Consider the following 18067-nt stretch of genomic DNA (forward strand, 5'->3'; position numbering starts at 1 on the left):
AGTTCACCAAAATGTGTTTCTGAAAACACTTTAAGCAAGGCATAGGCCATGCAGTTGGTGAATCTGTCTTCTTTTCAGATCGACAAAGGTCAGTTTAAAAGATATCTGTCAGATTTAAAGAGACTCTAGTCACGCTCATCCAGCACGTAATTTCCGGGTTAGCACTCCACCAATCAGATTGGTCATCTGAGACCGGATGACAGCACAGAACACACCAGACTGGATTCACCCACCTGACACCAACGTCCTACGGCCGATTATAGGCTCGGTGTGTCACGGCCCTTAGTAGTAGTGTGTGTCGGTTGAACAAATACTAGAGAACTTTTTGTAGTAATGTTTCCAAAATGGTTTCAGTGGTTTGTCAACTTGTAGCAGGGTGAACAGCACTTCTACATTCGCTTTGCGGCTCTCTACCAGCTTTAATGACACTGTGCAAGTTTGCTAGCCTGACGTTGTCACACTCAGATTCTAGTCAGAATGTGAGTCTGATACAGCTCCATTGGGCTGTGATTATGGGGTGTGGTTTGAGCATAGTTGCTCCACAACAGATCATACGAGTATAAGTTACCCAGGGTTGCTATAACAGAGGATTGTGTGTGACTGGGGACCCTGTATAACATACTGTATATCCAAAGAGATGATATGTGTCTGTTAACCTCATTTTGCAAATATTAGCCTAAGGGACTGATCCACATTGGAGTCCCAATAATGGCACACCTTATGCAAATGTCACGGCTCTGAACAGGTTTTATTTATTTAAACTGAAACAGCATTTAAGAATGACAATGTTACAGTAAATAAAACATCCTACACTGCTACATGACAGGCCAGCCAGTGCTTTAAAGCCACAGAGCAGAGACAAATAGTGGCTGCATGACTGGTCAAACAAGCTGCTCAACAAGAAAATGCCATTGAATCTATTTCCTCTTTGGGACCTTCACTCTCACAATAGGTGTCTTTATCATAGAGATGCACAAACCGTGGATTATCAAAAATTGAGGGTAAGCTTGAATGCGATGTATCCACCCTTTTGTGAGATACCTGGATGTTAGCACTGTAATATAGTGTAATGTAATTTTGTATTTATAGATATTTTTCTAAGGTTTTTCGGCTTGTTTCCTTGTTGTTGTTTCCTTGTTAGAGTGTGTTATGTTTATTTTATTTCCCTGTATGTGTCATGAAATGTTGTAATTTAATATTTGGACCCAGGAAGACTAGCTGGTTGTCAAGGCCTCAGCTATGGGGGGGTCCTTATAATAAACTTAAACTAAAGACCTGAAGAGCTGCTCCCAAGTTAAATGTGAAGGGTCAATGAGGATATCTCAGGTTCTAAGTCAAGAGGAAGCTTTAAACGATATGATAGGAGATGCAACACACTGATGCAGCCCCAAATCACATTTATGTCATTAGCTGAACAAACAGACGGGGGCCCAATTATTATAGCAGGCGTATTACTGTGTATGCTCAGTGTCGGCTGATTATAAAATATATGTGCATAGACAATGGGTTGATGTGTCACATAAGTGGAATGAAAGTTGCAAAACCAGTCAGCAGTGCAAAGGAATGAAGATGGACTGTTGGGCTTTTCAGCTTTTCAACAACCCATTGTTGTGGTTGGATACCAGTCTTTCCACCAAGTCGTGTGCTATGAAAGAAATGTAGGGTGTGCTGAGGTGAAACACACAATGATCCAGAAGACAGGAATCATTTTTCTTGAGAGACTTGCTCCCAATCCTGTCAGACCTTCAGCCACCACCAACCTGTCTCACCCAGCCCCGACTATGGAGCAAAGGAAGAACACCATCGTCTTCCTGACGCTGGCTGTGGTTTTTGACATTGTTGGCCTCATCCTCTTCTTCCTCGGGATCTTCGCACCTTTCAGTTTCTGGGACTTTTTTGTGCTCTCCGGACCTTTGCTGATTTTCTTCAGCCTGGTGTTCTGGATATTCTGGTACATGGGGAACCTTGTTGTGCCTGAGGAGGAGCTGAACCTGACCAAACATGACATACTGTAACTACAGTGTGAGGAACGCTGGACTGAGTTAGTGCTTTCCTGAGCTACTGGACTCCTTCAACCCAGAAACATGGTGATGGGGAGGTGACTGGCAAGGACAGGGTGCAGCGGAAGCTTCATCAAAAATCATGAATTTGTAAACCTGTGGCTCTCCTTGGGGTTTTGCCTCAGTGACGGATATGCGATAAGACCAAGGAACACATTTGACTAATCCCGGGAGATAAAAAAAACCTTCTTTTCCAACATTTGACTTCAGGGTGAAAACAACTTGTCATGTTGTATATAGACAGCAGTGATTCCTGGATGTTGTTGAAATGGAAAATGTATTTCTTAGCACTTTAATTTGGAGGAAGCTTTTAAAAATAAAAGCACCATCATGATGCTGTTTGCCTTATTTAAATCATTATTATCACATATGTACATTATGAGTTGTTGTTTTTGTTTTTGTCCATTCACATTTGTGTAAAGATAGAAGATAGTTTTTGAAATAAGTGACTAAACAACAAGCTTTAAAATGACTCTTGTTGTGTTCTTTGTGAAGCCTCAATGGAAAACTGGCCAAACAGGCACTGTGGGTTATTTCAGTAAGATCCACCCAGTGCAGAGTTCAACGGGAAGAATATGCATCACTCTCATGCAGGCAAAACCACTGAGGTATGTAGCGAGACAAAAAGCCTGTTCCTTTCACAAAACAATTAAGCTTCGGGACCTAATGTACTAAAGGATTTAGCCAATGAGCAGTTTTTTCCTCAAAAATGAAAGTGATGTTCGTGCTTCAGTTTGTTCGCCACAACAGCCAGTGAGGAGAATGAAACTAATACCCTTCCTCCACGCCCAATTCTTCCTAGGCTTAATCAGCACTCAAAGCACCATTAGCTCCCTCAGACATGGGAAGTGTTATTAATGTGTCCATTTGGTTTCTGGCCCTGACAGAGGAAATAGAGGAGAGGCGTAATGGTGCTCTCTCTCTCTTTCTCTCTCTCTCTCTCTCTCTCTCTCTCTCTCTCTCTCTCTCTCTCTCTCTCTCTCTCTATCCCTGCAAAGAGATGGAAACCCGGCTGCTCAGCCTCAACTCTCCCACAGGACACTGCCTTCTCTGTAGTGCTGAAATCCCCAAGTTGACTTGATGGTTTATGTCATTATATCCTAATCACAACTGTACTTGTCATTGCACAATGCATTCCCAGTGAGAGACGCAGATTGTGAGAGGGTGTACTTTGAGAGCAATGAGAACACGAGGCTCAAATGTAGCCTACATCCTGGTTGGTTGCTGCCTAAATCGAATAACCACGGCAGCATGATGAAGCATATCCTCTTTTTGTAGGTAGTGCTGAGCAAATATTAGGTTGTGAATCCCAATTATGTGGAGAGAGCTTCGGCTCATAGTTGATTTCCATTAGCTTTGCAACAGCGCTCACTACTCTAAATGGGACTGACTGTCACCAGGGAGTGTCTACCACAAGTACACAGAAAATGTATTAAGAAACACAGATAGAGGGAGAGATTTTAAAGTTTTAATATTTTAGGTGTGGCTGCATTAAATAATTTTGACATGATTTGTAGTACCATCAAATACCGGTCATTCTCAAAGCTATCAATCTAATGTATGTGTGAATGGATTCCCAGATAAAGATGGGTCCCATTAGGCAGTTCATATTGATATAATCTGCACTCTATGCTGTTATTAATAACCAGATAAATGCTGGTACTCTTTGGTTGTGGAGAGATAAATCTGTCTTGAGGCAGGTGATGAAGTGATGATCCCATGTTCATTGTTTGTGGACACTATACTTCAGCCTAAAAGCTTAAAATGGCTGGTGTGTTCATGATGTCATGTTTGGAGGATTATGATGGTGCATGTCTCCCTCCAGTGGTTGGTAGAGATGAAGTTAGAGTTTGATCTGACTGATTCTTATGGACCATTTAAACATCCCCTATTAGAATATGCCAGAATGACAGATTTGTGGGCAGCATTAGCTTTTCTTATACTTTGCTAAGTCGGTTTTAAATGCAAGTAGAACTGTCAAATCTGCAGATATTAAGGCTCATATTATTGTCCATTCAGTAGCACAGTCATCAAATGTGTGTTTTAAAGGAATCACCCTTTTAACAACATTGACAGCACTGTAGTTAAGTACTTTTTTTAGGTTGAGTATTTCAGTTTTATGGTACATTGTAACGAATTTGAGTGTAGATTTTTACAGTAAATACCTGGTAAAAAAGTTGCCAATAAAGTCTTATGAAAGTGCTGTTATTACTGTAGAAAAAAATAACAGTATATTACAGGATACATTTTAAAGGTTTTTGGTGTATATAAATTACTTGTTGACAGAAAAACAAAACTTAATTGCAATCTTGTTTACAACATGATCTTGTATTCTATTAAAAATCAGGAAGTTACCTGGCAACTCAAGTTGCCAGTAGCAGTTAATACCACACAATACAGCATGTTGTTATAGAACATTTTTACAGTTAATTTTGTATTTTTTACATTAAAAGCCTACTTCTACTCCACATTTAACAGGTAAATATTATACTTTATACTCTACTACATTTATCTGACAACTGGAGTAGTCAGTTTACAAAATGTAGATTTTACAAACCAAACATGATTATTTTGAAAAATATAATAGTGTGCAATAGATTAAACTATCCAGTACATGAAGTAGTTTCATATGTACTCCACTTCCACCAAATATATATATATATATATATATATATATATATATATATATACTGTATAAAGACCACATTATCCCAAGCACCCAGCATCTTGCACCTGCTCACTATACCCATCTCAGACCAACAGGATAAAATCTGGGGAAAGAGAAAGAGCAGCACTTGTCCCTCCCTCATTACCACCACTGAGGTGCCCTTGAGCAAGGCCCTTAACCTCAAAACCACTCCAGTGGAGCTGCTCAGTGGCCAGCCGATCAGACTGTTGTTGTGGCTGGGCAGCATCCAGGTATGAATGTGTGCGACTGTTTGAATGTGATCAGAGTGTTCCTGCAAAAGAGAGCCTGCATATATGTGCATTTGAGGGTTTCCGTTTTAGATATTTCAATCTGCCAGTCGTTTTGAGAAGTTACCAGAACAGAATAAGGTGCAATAAGAAAAATAGTTCTATGAAATATGAATAAAATACAGAAAATGAATGAATGAGCATTTATTGAAAATTACAATAATGTATGTTTTGATAAGTAAGTAGTATACACCTTTTGACCAATGATGATTTTAGATAATTTACATTTTTTATCTTATTTCAAACTTCAACTTCAAGTTAATTTATGTTTCTCATCAAAGGATCAGCAAGGATCATTGAAGCACCATGTTTCATGTCTTTGCAGTTCTTAAAAAGAATTCTGTATTTTCGCTCAATGCAATACAACACCTTTGACCATTATTCTTATGTTAACTGACCTGGTTTTGAACGTGATGCTCCATTCAATGAAAACAATCTGTTAACGTCTGATCATTACTTCACACCTCTGATAGAGGCCTGTTCGCAAGCGCGTGTACGCACGCGCAAACCCACCACTTCCACAGTGTTTACAAACAAGTGGCCTACAGATGGCAGGGTCACACACCCTAATGATGACAAGGCCTGCAGCCAGGACAACACATGATTACAAAGCTGCAGCCCCAGCAGGGAAATATTAAGTCTGCTTGTCAAGGCAACACGATGTGTTTCTACTGGTTACAGACTGCACGACGATCATTTAAAAGATGAAATAGCTAACCTCATATTTACAAAGTAACGAGATGCTGCAAAGGGGGCAACGTGCCAAACCAGACATGGATTCTGTAGTGGAGGAGGAAGACCATCGTGCACTGTGGTTTTGCGCTTCTTCGACGTATAGCCTGAATGGAGATGGATCCTGCAAACTGATCTCACATGGGGTCGTTTATTGGTTTGGATACACGATATGTCGTTGATATCGATGCATGATCATGGATTATGGATAATCTTTCGCTGTATTGGTTATAGTGATTGATTGCACGTGTAAACCGGTTGCTCCACTCCTTTCCTGTGCGGTGGATAATGAACACCCCGCATCTTACTTCTCACCAAGCAGCATATGCACGTATTGCTACACACCAACCGACCTTGAATGTGTCCTCGGATTAATTCTTTCGCGTGATTGGTCACAGTCACGAAGCTGTATCGGCTTCCTGGTTTCTCATTGGCGGAGCGCGCTGTCTGTAAAGTCATATCCGCCTCTTGCTCTGTTTGGTTGGATCTATCTGCTACCCTTTCTCTCGGCGGTGGGTCGGAGCCGCTGTCCCTGGCCTCGCATGTTCCCCTCTAAATTCCTGTTTTGAATTCGATGCCCCTCTTGTAGATTTGATCCATTTACACGCCTCTGTAAGGCCACAGTTGGGCGTCCATACACCGGTGTTTTATTTGTCCCAGTAACGTTATTAGTCGTTTAAAGACTTTGACCCGAACATGGCTGTGGTGAGCGGATCGTCTGGGCCGGTTGCCCGGCTTGAGGGCCGTGAATTCGAATACATGATGAAAAAGCGCTCGGTGACCATCGGCCGGAACTCGTCTCAGGGCTCCGTGGACGTGAGTATGGGCCACTCCAGCTTCATCTCCCGGAGGCATCTGGAGATATTCACCGCCAGCGACGACGGCACCGGTAGCGGAGATTTCTACCTGAGGTGTCTCGGTAAAAACGGGGTGTTTGTAGATGGAGTGTTCCTCCGACGGGGCGCCCCTCCTCTGCAGCTACCACGAATGTAAGTTTCCCTGCTCGGTGAACATGTGGATGCTAGCGCTAAAGCGCTAACCGTCAACAACATTGGGGTTATAGTGGCTGGCTAGCAGGGCTGAGAGGACCACGTGTTTTAGCATGTTAGCAAGAACTCCGCATCCTGTTCTCTATGCCATTTTCTTTGTTGACATTCTTGTTAGCAACAGTGTTAATTATCCGCCTGCCTTCACTCCACATTCCCTCCCTTGGTTATCTTAGCGTTCGCTGCAGTCCACAGTGTCTGTATTGGAGCTACTTAGCCAAAATAACAAAGTTAGCTCAGAGCTATGGTGACGCTATTATTGTTGATATTGACAAGGCAGTTTTTCTTTCACGTGGACACTCTTATGTCAGAACTGTAAATCTTGTGAGGCTGTAAACATTTGTCCTTGTTGACATGCAAAAGTGTTAGCTAGCAGGTAGCTGCAGCTTCTCTATATGAATGGAGCGCCTCTCGACCCCTAAACGTAAACAAACCAGCCCGTCCCCGCCCTACCGGCTCACAACAGCAGAGCCTGCGGGACCTCAACTTTCAATTCAAATAAGCCGAAGTCATGCTAGCTGGCGTATTTCAATAATAATTTGCTTATATTAACCAATAAACAAAAACGTAAACCTCATAGTTAATTTTTAAATGAAATAAGACGTTTCGCCAATGGAGGTTGGTTGAGCTTTTAAGAAAGAGAGTTTTATGTTGTTGTTTTATAATGCTATTTTATATCATCGTAAACCAAATGTCTCTGTTGGTTAAAAAGGCAATTTTAAGTATATTGAAAACTATTATTGTATTAATTTCTTTGCTTATGGACAGGAAATTGATCAATTATGTTTGCTAATTAATTTCAGTCATTCATTCAAACAAAAAAGTCAAACGTGATACATTTCTCTTTTACATCGTTATCTCGCACATGTATATCAGAGTATATTTAGGTTTTCGGTCTTATTGTTGTATAAAACAGGACATTTGAAGATGTCAGTGTGGCCAGTGGGAAAATGAAACATACAGTTCACTATTTTCAAAAAACATTTAAATCAGAATTGAATTTATTGCCAGGTAAGGAGCACTTGTAAGGATTTGTTTGCCTTGGTGGTTGGTTCATACAAAGGAAATAAAGCAAAATGCTGAAACAGACAAGAACATAAATATAGAGTAGAAATATTATGAAAATATTTCTTAGTTCCACTTACAGAATTGAAACTACAAAACCAGAAGGGGAAGATCATCTCTGGCAAAAAAAATAAAACATCTTGTTTACATTTTGTCCCGAGGGATTTCTTTTGGGATTTTAGCATATGGTTGTAGTTTATTTACTAAAGTAACTTGTAATGTAGACAAACCTACCAGCCACTGCCAACACTGGCAGTTCTTCCCACACTGCTTTCTGCTATTGTGCAATCTCTGTGTGTAAACCCTTTTTTTTTCTTTTTTTTTGTACTGCACAAAGAAAAAGCTTGTTGTGACTTGGTGCAATTTCTGCCCCACTAAATTGTCACATTGCTCAAAAATATTTTCTTCATCTCAACATGTTTTTGTTTTAGAGGTTGATCATTTAATCAATGTCTGCATGGCTGTTAGCCACATCATACATATTAATTAGTAGGCAGCACAAGAAACAAGGAAGGAGCAGCAGTGGTTTCAAGTTTTCATATTGATCAGACCGACTGCCATTAAAGATCTTTTAATCAGCAACAGTCTTTACAACATGGTTTAATAATTAAGACACCTAGCCCAGGCCCACATGGTTTACTGTAATCCTCAAACTTGAGAAGACACTTAGACAACCCTCCCTGTCCACGATAAGACTGCTAAAGAAGCAGATTGACAGCATTAGAGAACTTGCAGAGCTGTGGCCCAGTGGACAAGTCGGTTGTATTCCAGGGATTCCTCTTTAGTGATGTAAACAGACTGAACAGAAAGGCACAGCCACCCCCTTTTCTCCCTCCCCTCCCTGTCCTTTCTCACACCCGCAAATCCTCTCCAAGTTGGTGCTCTTTCCTGTCTTGCTGTCTTTTGTTTACATTCTTTTTTGCATTGTGGGTGGGGGTGAAAAACAAGCTTTGTTTGTTGCCGTCCTCACAGCCTAGCAGCATAGCAACTGTGCATGTGAGTTTTCGGAGTTGAGGCCTCATTGTTCATGCAGGGGAAAATCAGGGTCGATTAAGAGACTTCAATGAATGAATGCATGCTTTGAGGGGGATACTCAACAACATGGACACAGTTTCCCATACAGTTAAGCCCCCGTCACTTATAATTAAAAATGAATAATAATTAAGTGATGTAATGCATGTAGTGCTGAAACGCTTCGTTAATCAAGCAATTAGATGATGGTAGGGCTACATAAGGAACTTCAACACCTTTTGAATAATGTCCAATTAGTGGCCATAGATTTGAGTATCTATTGTGCCTTGTATTACAAGTTGGCATTGAATCCCTGGTCAGATCGGAGGCTTTTTATATTCGCTCATTGATCAGATATTTCCTAAATCTTTTTTGACTACAGTATGCCTAACCATTCCCTAGATAAATAATGTAAATATTTTAGTAACGACAAGTTATGAAAAAAAACTAAAAAAACACGGCTGTCTTCTTGGGATTAACATCTCAGTTATCAATACTCAGCCACATGGTCGAACAATTAAGTTTTTGTTCAAATGCAGAAAAATGGTGGTCCACGCTTCTCAAAAGAGAGGTTTAATATTATAAATTCAATCTCTTTGGGTTTTGAGCTGGTGGTTGGACAATTATAGACTAACCCTGTAATGATTAATTGGAAATACAACCAACATGTTGAGGATCTGGGTGGGCTACTACCACCCCTGCTAAACAATGTCCGGTCAAAACGGACCAAACGGCTCAGGTGTGAAAGCATCCTGATATACTGTAAACAGTCCTCATATTCAATATCCCCTGATCCAAATTATGGCGCTAATGGTTGAGAGCTCATTAACAGCATGGTGAAATACAGACAAGAACATAAAGGAACAGGATTGGTTTTGATATTTTATTTATTTATTGGTATATTTAGATATCAATGTCCCCACTCTGTCAGTTCTTCACAGCCGCTACATATTGAGGAGTGCTCTGATGTTATTTAAGGATCTTCTAACTTTGTCTGATGATCCACAGTGGAGTCTCTAGGCTTCCTGAAAGGCTGCTGAGAGGGAACATGCACAATGAAAATGGTCTCCCCTCATCAGTCTGGCTCCAGAAAGTGTTTCAGTCTCCTCCCGTGAGCAGCAAAGCTAATTTGAGATGTAGGTGTCAGGGATACAGTTCTCTCAGCAGATGCCAGCTCTGTGAGGACCTGGCGGAAAAAGTGCTGTGCCTGGCACTCTTTAACTAGACGAAAACCAATGTGTGCCGGCTCTGTCTCCAAGGTGTTGCGCCGCCTGAGCCGAACAGTGATTCAGAAGAGTAACGTCTATTCACTGTAATCTGTGAATGGTTGAAGATTTCCCGTGATAGTTTCCCCATCAGCCATCATAAATAAAAGTATACCAACGATGGGTTTGTTTTTATTCAAATACAAAATATTTTAATTACAAAGAATCTGGCCTAAAGCATGCTCAGTTTCTGTTGGCAGTGTCCCTGCATTCCTGAGTCCATTTTGTTGGTTGTTGTAGTTTTTTTTATTTTGTTACTCGCTGCATAGAAAATGGAGAAACAATGATAGAAATGTCCCTTTCGTTTTAAAACAAGTAATTAACATGTCATTCAAAAAGATAGAGCTATCACCATTTAAAAAAAAAAAAAAAAAAAACACTTAGACTGAATGAGAACACAGCTCAGGTCGCCCAATCCTGTACACTGTGCTGTGGAAATGGCGTGGTGTGGTTCTTTTTGACAAGCTAATAAGTGACTTGTATAGGCAAAGAGATAATAGGCGTTTGAGGCACATACCAATATCAGTATTTTGAGTGTTTACATCTTTGCAGTCTTATGTCTTGTTATGTATCAGCCAATGTATGCTACATATCAGTGATTAACTTTATTGTCCTAACACTGACCTATAGACCCAGCTCCAAGATGCATTGTGGTTATGTTTCTGTAAGGCTTTCTTGAATACAGCAAACAGCTTCACTTTTTATCGACCTAGGGTGTGGAATCCAAACAGATTCCACACATTACTTCTCAGGTTGTTGGTGTCGTGATTATCAGCACAGCTCGCTAGTTTCCTCAATTTTGCAATAATGATGAGAGCAATAATCATTTAGGTCACTGAGCGCAACAGGACATGCAGTAGATGCACCCTAGAAGCAGAGATACCACATTTCTTTGCAGGCAACATCATTGGACCATATTTAAATGTTGCAACAAGGCATGTTGCATGTAAAATAAAACACGTCCTTAGCCTATCTTCTGCAGTGTGCTGAAAGTCATTGTGGAAAATATAGAAAATGTTTCCAAGGATACTTGGTACAACAGAAGAGTACGTTCCCTAGTGGTTTAGGTCTTAAATAACACCTTGAGCTTTAAGTATTGATTATTTTCATTATAAATTAATAGCCACCCAGTTGTATTTGATGTTTCGTTTTGCCTACAACTGTTTGAAAATGGCAAGAAAAGAACCATCACCTAAAGTTATTCAATTTACAATGATATTAAACAAATCACCACAAGAGCTGGAAGTAGTGCATATTTACCTCTTTATAGTTGATAAATTATTGTAATAATTAAAATTACTGTCAGTTCATTTTCTGGAACAGATTAATCAATTGGCACATTTTTTGAAGCACTAATGATCACAGAAGAGAAGCGCCCATTGCCAATGGCTGCATGTTTTCTTACAGTTGACATGGTGCTTAGACCTGTGCATGTCTTTATATTTACCACTCGGCCTAATTTAGGCCTGTCCCTCGGTGAGGCCACTGCTCCCCCAGAACAGTCGCAGCAGAGCAGCTTCAGTCCGCTGCAGTGTACTATCGAGGCGCTATCTGTGATAATCCTCTGGTCTTTGCTCCTGCTAAAATTGATTTTCAGGTGGTATGGCGGTAGAAGGAGCTTCATCGAGCCATCGCATCAGTATTTGAATTTAACTTGTTGTCTCTCTCAGCTAATTAAAGTCGCACAGAAAATCAACCACCGCTGAGCTGTATGTGTTAACGAGTGTCCAGTAATTTGATTTGCTTGTTATTTTTTATTTAAATAAATAATGCTTATTTCATTGACTGTTACCTTTGCATTTGTTTGAAAAAACTGTTTTCTTTTGCAGGTGCACTTTCAGGTTCCCCAGCACAAACATCAAGATCACTTTCACAGCGCTGTCCAGTGGGAAGAAAGTGAAGCGCGAAGCTCCCGAGTCCCCAGTGAAACCAGTACAGCCCCAGATCTCCCCTTTGACCATCAACATTCCAGACAACATTGCTCACCTAATGAGCCCCCTGCCATCGCCCACTGGCACCATTAGGTACTCATTTCTGCTTCAAATGAATATGCATACACTGGCTCGAAGCAGGCAGGAGGTGACTTTGCCCTGTGTGTGCCACAGGGAATATTTCTCTCAACACAGTATTGTCCACTACCAACTAGTGTCACCAATGATAGTTCCTCATGCTGCAAAGTTTATATGTAAGATGTATTGGCATTTAGCATTCACTTACCCCTCTGGCTTTGGGCTAGTTTTGAAGCTGAATGATCAATTGGATCAGATGGAGGTAGTTTTTAGTTAATTCAAATTGTAAACTCCTGAAGAAAAGTAGCAACGTTTACGTAAAAAACAATAAATATAGAGTACTGGGCTTTATCATCAATAATAACAGTACCTGCCTTTTAATGTGTGAAAACATATATCAATATTATATCAACATTGATATATGTGGTTAGATATCTTCTTAGATTTAGGATATCATAATATTGTGATATGACATAAGGGTTGTCTTTTCCTGGTTTTAATGGCTACATTACAGTAAAATGACGTCGTTTTCTGAACCTTTAACAGACCGTTCTAGCTGTTCTATTATAGTCATTATATCCACATTACTGATGTTTTGTGGAAGCACCAGTTGTCAACCTGACAATATTGCCACAATATTGAGGCATTTGGTCAAAAGTATTGTGATTTGCGTTAACGCAATCATGCGTTTACTTTGACAGCCCTGCCATTAACCGGACCAAATATCAAAAGTTGTGCTGTAGTACTTTAACTTACACGGAAAAGTAAATGCTAAGTTAAGGACTAAGGATATTTCCATTGGTTCTTTTAGACGTACGCTTTTCTGAATCTGAGATCCCTCATCAGTGCAGTGGTGGGAGGAAAAATCCCACAATGCCTCCCAGCTGACCTTGATGTGTCAGTGGACCTTCACATGGCCTCTAAAGGGTGATCAGCTTAGGCTTAGTTCAGCGGCTGCACAGCTCTGAGAGGAAGGCGCCTCCATCTCAGACTCTTAGATCCTCTCATCTCTGATCTCAGCCAGATGGCTCCAAAGCAACCACGTCTTACTCTAGGGCTGCACAATATATTGTTCTTTTTATCGGCATCGCGATATCAACTGGCACAATTAATACTAAGGCTGGGACGATATGCTTTTGTCGCAATTTGATTCTTGTAGGAGACATGGGTGCCTATTAGATTTGTATTGTGATTTATTACGATTTTAGAAGTATTAAATATTCAATACTATTGAGTATTCTTTTCTACAAAAATAAAAGTTTTCTAAGAAGAATGCACATCACAAGTCAGTCAGTCTGACATTTATTTCATCTATAAACTACATAGCATGGATTTTCTGCTTTGGGTCTGTTTTGCCACAAACAGATAGGTGTAGTTGTAAAAGATTTAAGTGAATCCTTGGTAAAAAATAAATAACATATTGATTCTAGGGAAATGTTTCAACAAAAAAAATTGCAAAAATTGCAAAAAACATTATAATACGTGAGATTTTGATATCCTAACCCCCCACCCCTAATAAACACACAACAAAATGCTGCGATATGAATGCGCCATATTAGCAAATATAAATTCCTCTGCTTACTGGCCTATAGGTAATGTAGTCACTAAGGCAGCCATCCACAGATACAGTTAATAAGGATTCACTGTGTCACATGTATGTTTAACATTAAAAGATGACTTATAAAATCATGCCAACAATTATTTGAATAGCTTAGGATTCCATGCAAAACAGGTATGTATAAAGGCTTAGGCTGCCTTGCCCATTATTGTAGGCCCAGTTTAATATGCAACTTCCTTTTCAACTATAAAGTAGGAGGTCCTTCTCATTCAGTTAAGGGCTTCTTGGCCTAAAAACATTGAAGACCTCTGCTTTAAAATATAACTTGTTTATTTTTGTTAGTGGTGCCTTTCAAATGTAATTCAATGTTCCAATTATTTAATAAAAGAATTTTAGAAAGGATTTCCTTTTGTTTTAAATTCAACAACCACTTCGTTGTATTTTAGCAGAACACTGAAAGCAGCTGTAAGGAAGATCTGAGTACACTTTAATATTTTTTTGTTTATCGTAGGTAATGTCGTTAAGGTGATATTCAACAAACTTGTCGCATATTTTCCTCGTACGGTGCACCCCTAGTTTTTTATGTCCAACAGGTCCCGTTTAAATGTTATATGATAAAATGTGTTGGTAAATAAACAGCCAGCGTAATGAACGAGGCAGCAGGTGTAGCACATCTGGAAATCCTGAGCTGCAGCTTCTTTGTTTGTTTGCTCTGTGGTTTACCAACATGTCTAGAGTCCCCCAAGTACTGAAATAGACATTAACTATGGAAATACTCCTTTACGTTTAGTCTTTCTTCATCCCCTGGTTATTCAGGTCTGTTAAACGGATAAATAGACCTGATTTAAGATTTGAATGTGTTGTTGCTTTAGGGCTGAACATGGCTCCTAAAGTGACTGCAGTATTTCCAGACAGTCTGGGAGGTAGGGCTAAAAGCGTCACTGCAGCACAGACTGCAGACAAGTGAGCCAGGCAACCTATCGCGCCCCTTTTCTGAGAAATGCCAGGCTAGTTATGTTTTAGGTGTAAGCTCTTAATCCAAACCTGTTGTGTATGAGTTGATTTAGTGTAAATGATGTTTACAGTAAGTTTCCTGGTAGCTGGCGGTCATGTTATCGTGTTCTCCTGCAGTGCTGCTAACTCGTGCCCCTCCAGCCCGCGGGGTGCCGGCTCATCAGGCTACAGGATGGGCGGGCGCATGGTCAGCTCTGCGGAGCTGCAGCTCATGAATGACAACTCCCAGCCTGAGAACGACAAAGACGCCTCTGGAGGGGACAGTCCCAAGGTGAGAGTAGGACTAATGTCCAGGCGCTCGGTTAGGGAAACATTTTCTTCAAACCTGGCCCTTAGTTTGTGATTTTGTTCGGCATTTCATTACTTATTTTATTTCCCCTGCATCGCGGCCCTCTAAAACACACCCACAGGGCACTGAGTTCTTTTCAGTAAATCCCACCCAAACTGGTTTATAATGTGTGTTAAATATAGCTGTTGGAAGTATATTCAAAGATAGTTGTAAAATACCCTGTTTTCTACTTGTAAATATTATTAAAATCCAACTCCCACACACTAATATATGCTACATTTTGTCATATCGCCTGAAGGTTGTTGAACTTAAGCATAACACAATGGATGATTTTTATTACCCCTTAACCCCTAAAGAATGTTTTTATATATATATATATATATATATATATATATATATATATATATATATAAATCGCCACAGATGAACTTACATTTCATGTAAAAAGAAAAGAAAAAAAATCCAATATGACATGAAAACAGTTTTGCGGTGCTCTGGCATAATTCTGGCAGTTTGAATTTGTCAATTGACACCTTGAAAGATGACGTGAAGACTTTTGTTTTCTGGGTGTAGTCAAGCCCCGACTCTTAAATCTGCATTTCTTCTCTGCTCCACAGGATGACTCAAAACCTCCGTACTCCTATGCACAGCTGATAGTCCAGGCCATAACCCTGGCTCCGGACAAGCAGCTCACACTAAATGGCATCTACAATCACATCACAAAGAACTACCCCTACTACAGGACCGCAGACAAGGGCTGGCAGGTGAGTTCTGGCCTCACGTTCGCCGGTGAGAGCACACTTTGACTGTCAGCATGGTGGTGCAAAGATGGTGGACGTGCTGAAGAGTCTCTGCACCAAAACAGTCAAAAATATCAATAATACGTTCACAACACCCTAACCACTCGTCTCTTCTATGTCCCAGAACTCGATCCGTCACAACCTGTCGTTGAACCGTTATTTCATCAAAGTGGCGCGGTCGCAGGAGGAGCCAGGCAAAGGCTCATTCTGGAGGATAGACCCGTCCTCGGAGGGAAAGCTCATCGAGCAGGCTTTCAGGAAGCGAAGGCCCCGGGGCGTGCCCTGCTTCCGGACCCCACACGGACCTCTCTCTTCTAGGTCTGCTTCCATCCCACTGTCACACACTGCTGCTTTGATTCATACAGAGTCATTCAAATGAACACCGTTCGCCGAAGCCTCGCAGATTGTCTTGTTTATTTTTGCGTGAATGAGCTCACACACTCTTGATTTCAACAGCCTGTCAACTATAGAGTTAATTAGCACAGTTTTTTTTTTACATGTTGTTGCATGTTTTATCAACATGACCGTTAATGGATCAGTTAATGGTTGTATAATTTTGGTCTTTGGCAGCGCTTGCAGTCCAGTCATTTACATTTCTCATAAATATAAGAGCGCCACATGTGCATTGATGGCATATATGTCAGCAACGTTTAGATCTGTAGGGCCGAAAACATCATCATAAAATGAGAATGGGCAAGAAACTGCTCAAGATACATAGTTTAAAAGAAACATATTAACATTAAGCATCAGTTGTGACAGTTAAACATGTAAAAAAACAAGTTCCTTGAAAAGCCAACAAAGGCACCACTAACTGATCCCAATTACAAATATTCCTCTAATTGTTTTGTAGTGGATGACATGTTTCTTTATTATGTTTGACTGAAAATAACATTATTTTGTACTCTCAGCTCTCAAATTGATTTTCACTAAGTTATTGACACAATTCTTTCCAAAATTTAATCAACTTGAATACCAATATTGCCATTGGTGAGTTAACTTGTCTGTCCGGCCCTCAGGAGTGCCCCGGCGTCTCCCAATCACTCGGGGGTTCTCTCTGCTCACTCCAGTGGCGTCCAGACCCCCGACAGCCTATCACGAGAGGGCTCTCCGGTTCCTCTGGAACTGGAGACCTCCTCGGCTCCTGCCCCGGCGTTCACCACGGTGGTCCAGCCCAAACTGGCAGTCATCCAGGAAGCACGCTTTGCACAAAACACATCAGGTATGACACCCTTTCTCTAGGCTTTGTGTTCAGTGTTTGTAGATTTCAGTCTAGCTGCCTCAGCCTCTGTGGTTCTTGATTCTGGCTTGTGTCCCAAGTTTCTGCCACAACATGCTTTTTTTCTTCTTCTTTTTTTTTAAATCTCAGTCAAGTTGATTCTAGTCAGCTTTAATTTAAGGGCACACCCATTTGAGGTTATCAGCTGGGTTTGGAAGTTTTTTTTAAAGTATTAAGATAAGATCCACCTTCTTTAAGGGTATCAATTAACAAGTCACAAACAGAAGATGTACATCACAAATCTCATCAGTAGATTGTCATTAAAATTTTATTGCCACTCACATTATTTTTAGGAACCCTTTATTGTGTTCGGTTAAAACCATTACAGGCCTCGTTAAACTGTCTGGTCCGTAGCCAGTTTCTGAACAGCAGCGTTCCACATGAGCAGCCTAATTTCATACTATTGACTTTGAAAAAGGCCTTGGCCATTTCATTACCTAGCATGAATGGAAATCCAGATAGATCCTGGTGTTATTTCAACACGCTAAATACCCAAGAAAATATCTGTATATTTTACATTTGTTGTGTTTTTTAATATCAAAAGGATAATAATAATTAATGAACCTGCATGATTCCTAACTTTCTAACGGCCTTTATATTTAAATATACCTGTGTGCTGTGTTCCAGGCTCGCCTGTTAACAACCAGCCGGTACTCATAGCAGTCCAGCGTCAGTTACCTCAAAGCATGAAGCCAGTGACCTACACCATGGCCTCCCCAGTGAGCACCAGCACCTCCCAGCCTGCTGTCCAGACTGTCCACGTCCTGCAGCAGATTCCGGCCGGGTCCCTCAGCTCGGCCGCCGTCATCACCCAGCCAGCCACCATCATCAAGAGCGAGCCGCAGGAGAACGGAGAGCGCACAGGGCTTAAAGGTGAGGCAGGGAGCAAAAGATTTTAAAATTCTCGGTTTCTGATCGGATCACGGTTTTCAATCATGGATCCGATATATTTTCAGATCAGCACAA

At 40.7% G+C, this 18067-nt stretch overlaps 1 protein-coding gene across 1 annotated transcript in view; it reads left to right on the plus strand.

Annotated features, from left to right (window-relative positions):
* The first annotated feature begins 6238 nt into the window (after nucleotides 1–6238).
* foxk2b (forkhead box K2b) overlaps nucleotides 6239–18067 on the plus strand; it is a 14876-nt gene continuing 3047 nt past the window's right edge. Inside the window, exons 1-7 of the mRNA XM_032537499.1 lie at nucleotides 6239–6757; nucleotides 11985–12179; nucleotides 14854–15007; nucleotides 15643–15789; nucleotides 15950–16143; nucleotides 16842–17044; nucleotides 17729–17974. Coding sequence (XP_032393390.1) covers nucleotides 6465–6757; nucleotides 11985–12179; nucleotides 14854–15007; nucleotides 15643–15789; nucleotides 15950–16143; nucleotides 16842–17044; nucleotides 17729–17974 — 1432 coding nt within the window. The 5' untranslated portion in view covers nucleotides 6239–6464. The remainder of the gene's footprint in view (nucleotides 6758–11984; nucleotides 12180–14853; nucleotides 15008–15642; nucleotides 15790–15949; nucleotides 16144–16841; nucleotides 17045–17728; nucleotides 17975–18067) is intronic.

The sequence above is a fragment of the Etheostoma spectabile genome, chromosome 15 (assembly GCF_008692095.1).
Source record: "Etheostoma spectabile isolate EspeVRDwgs_2016 chromosome 15, UIUC_Espe_1.0, whole genome shotgun sequence".
Taxonomy (NCBI): domain Eukaryota; kingdom Metazoa; phylum Chordata; class Actinopteri; order Perciformes; family Percidae; genus Etheostoma; species Etheostoma spectabile.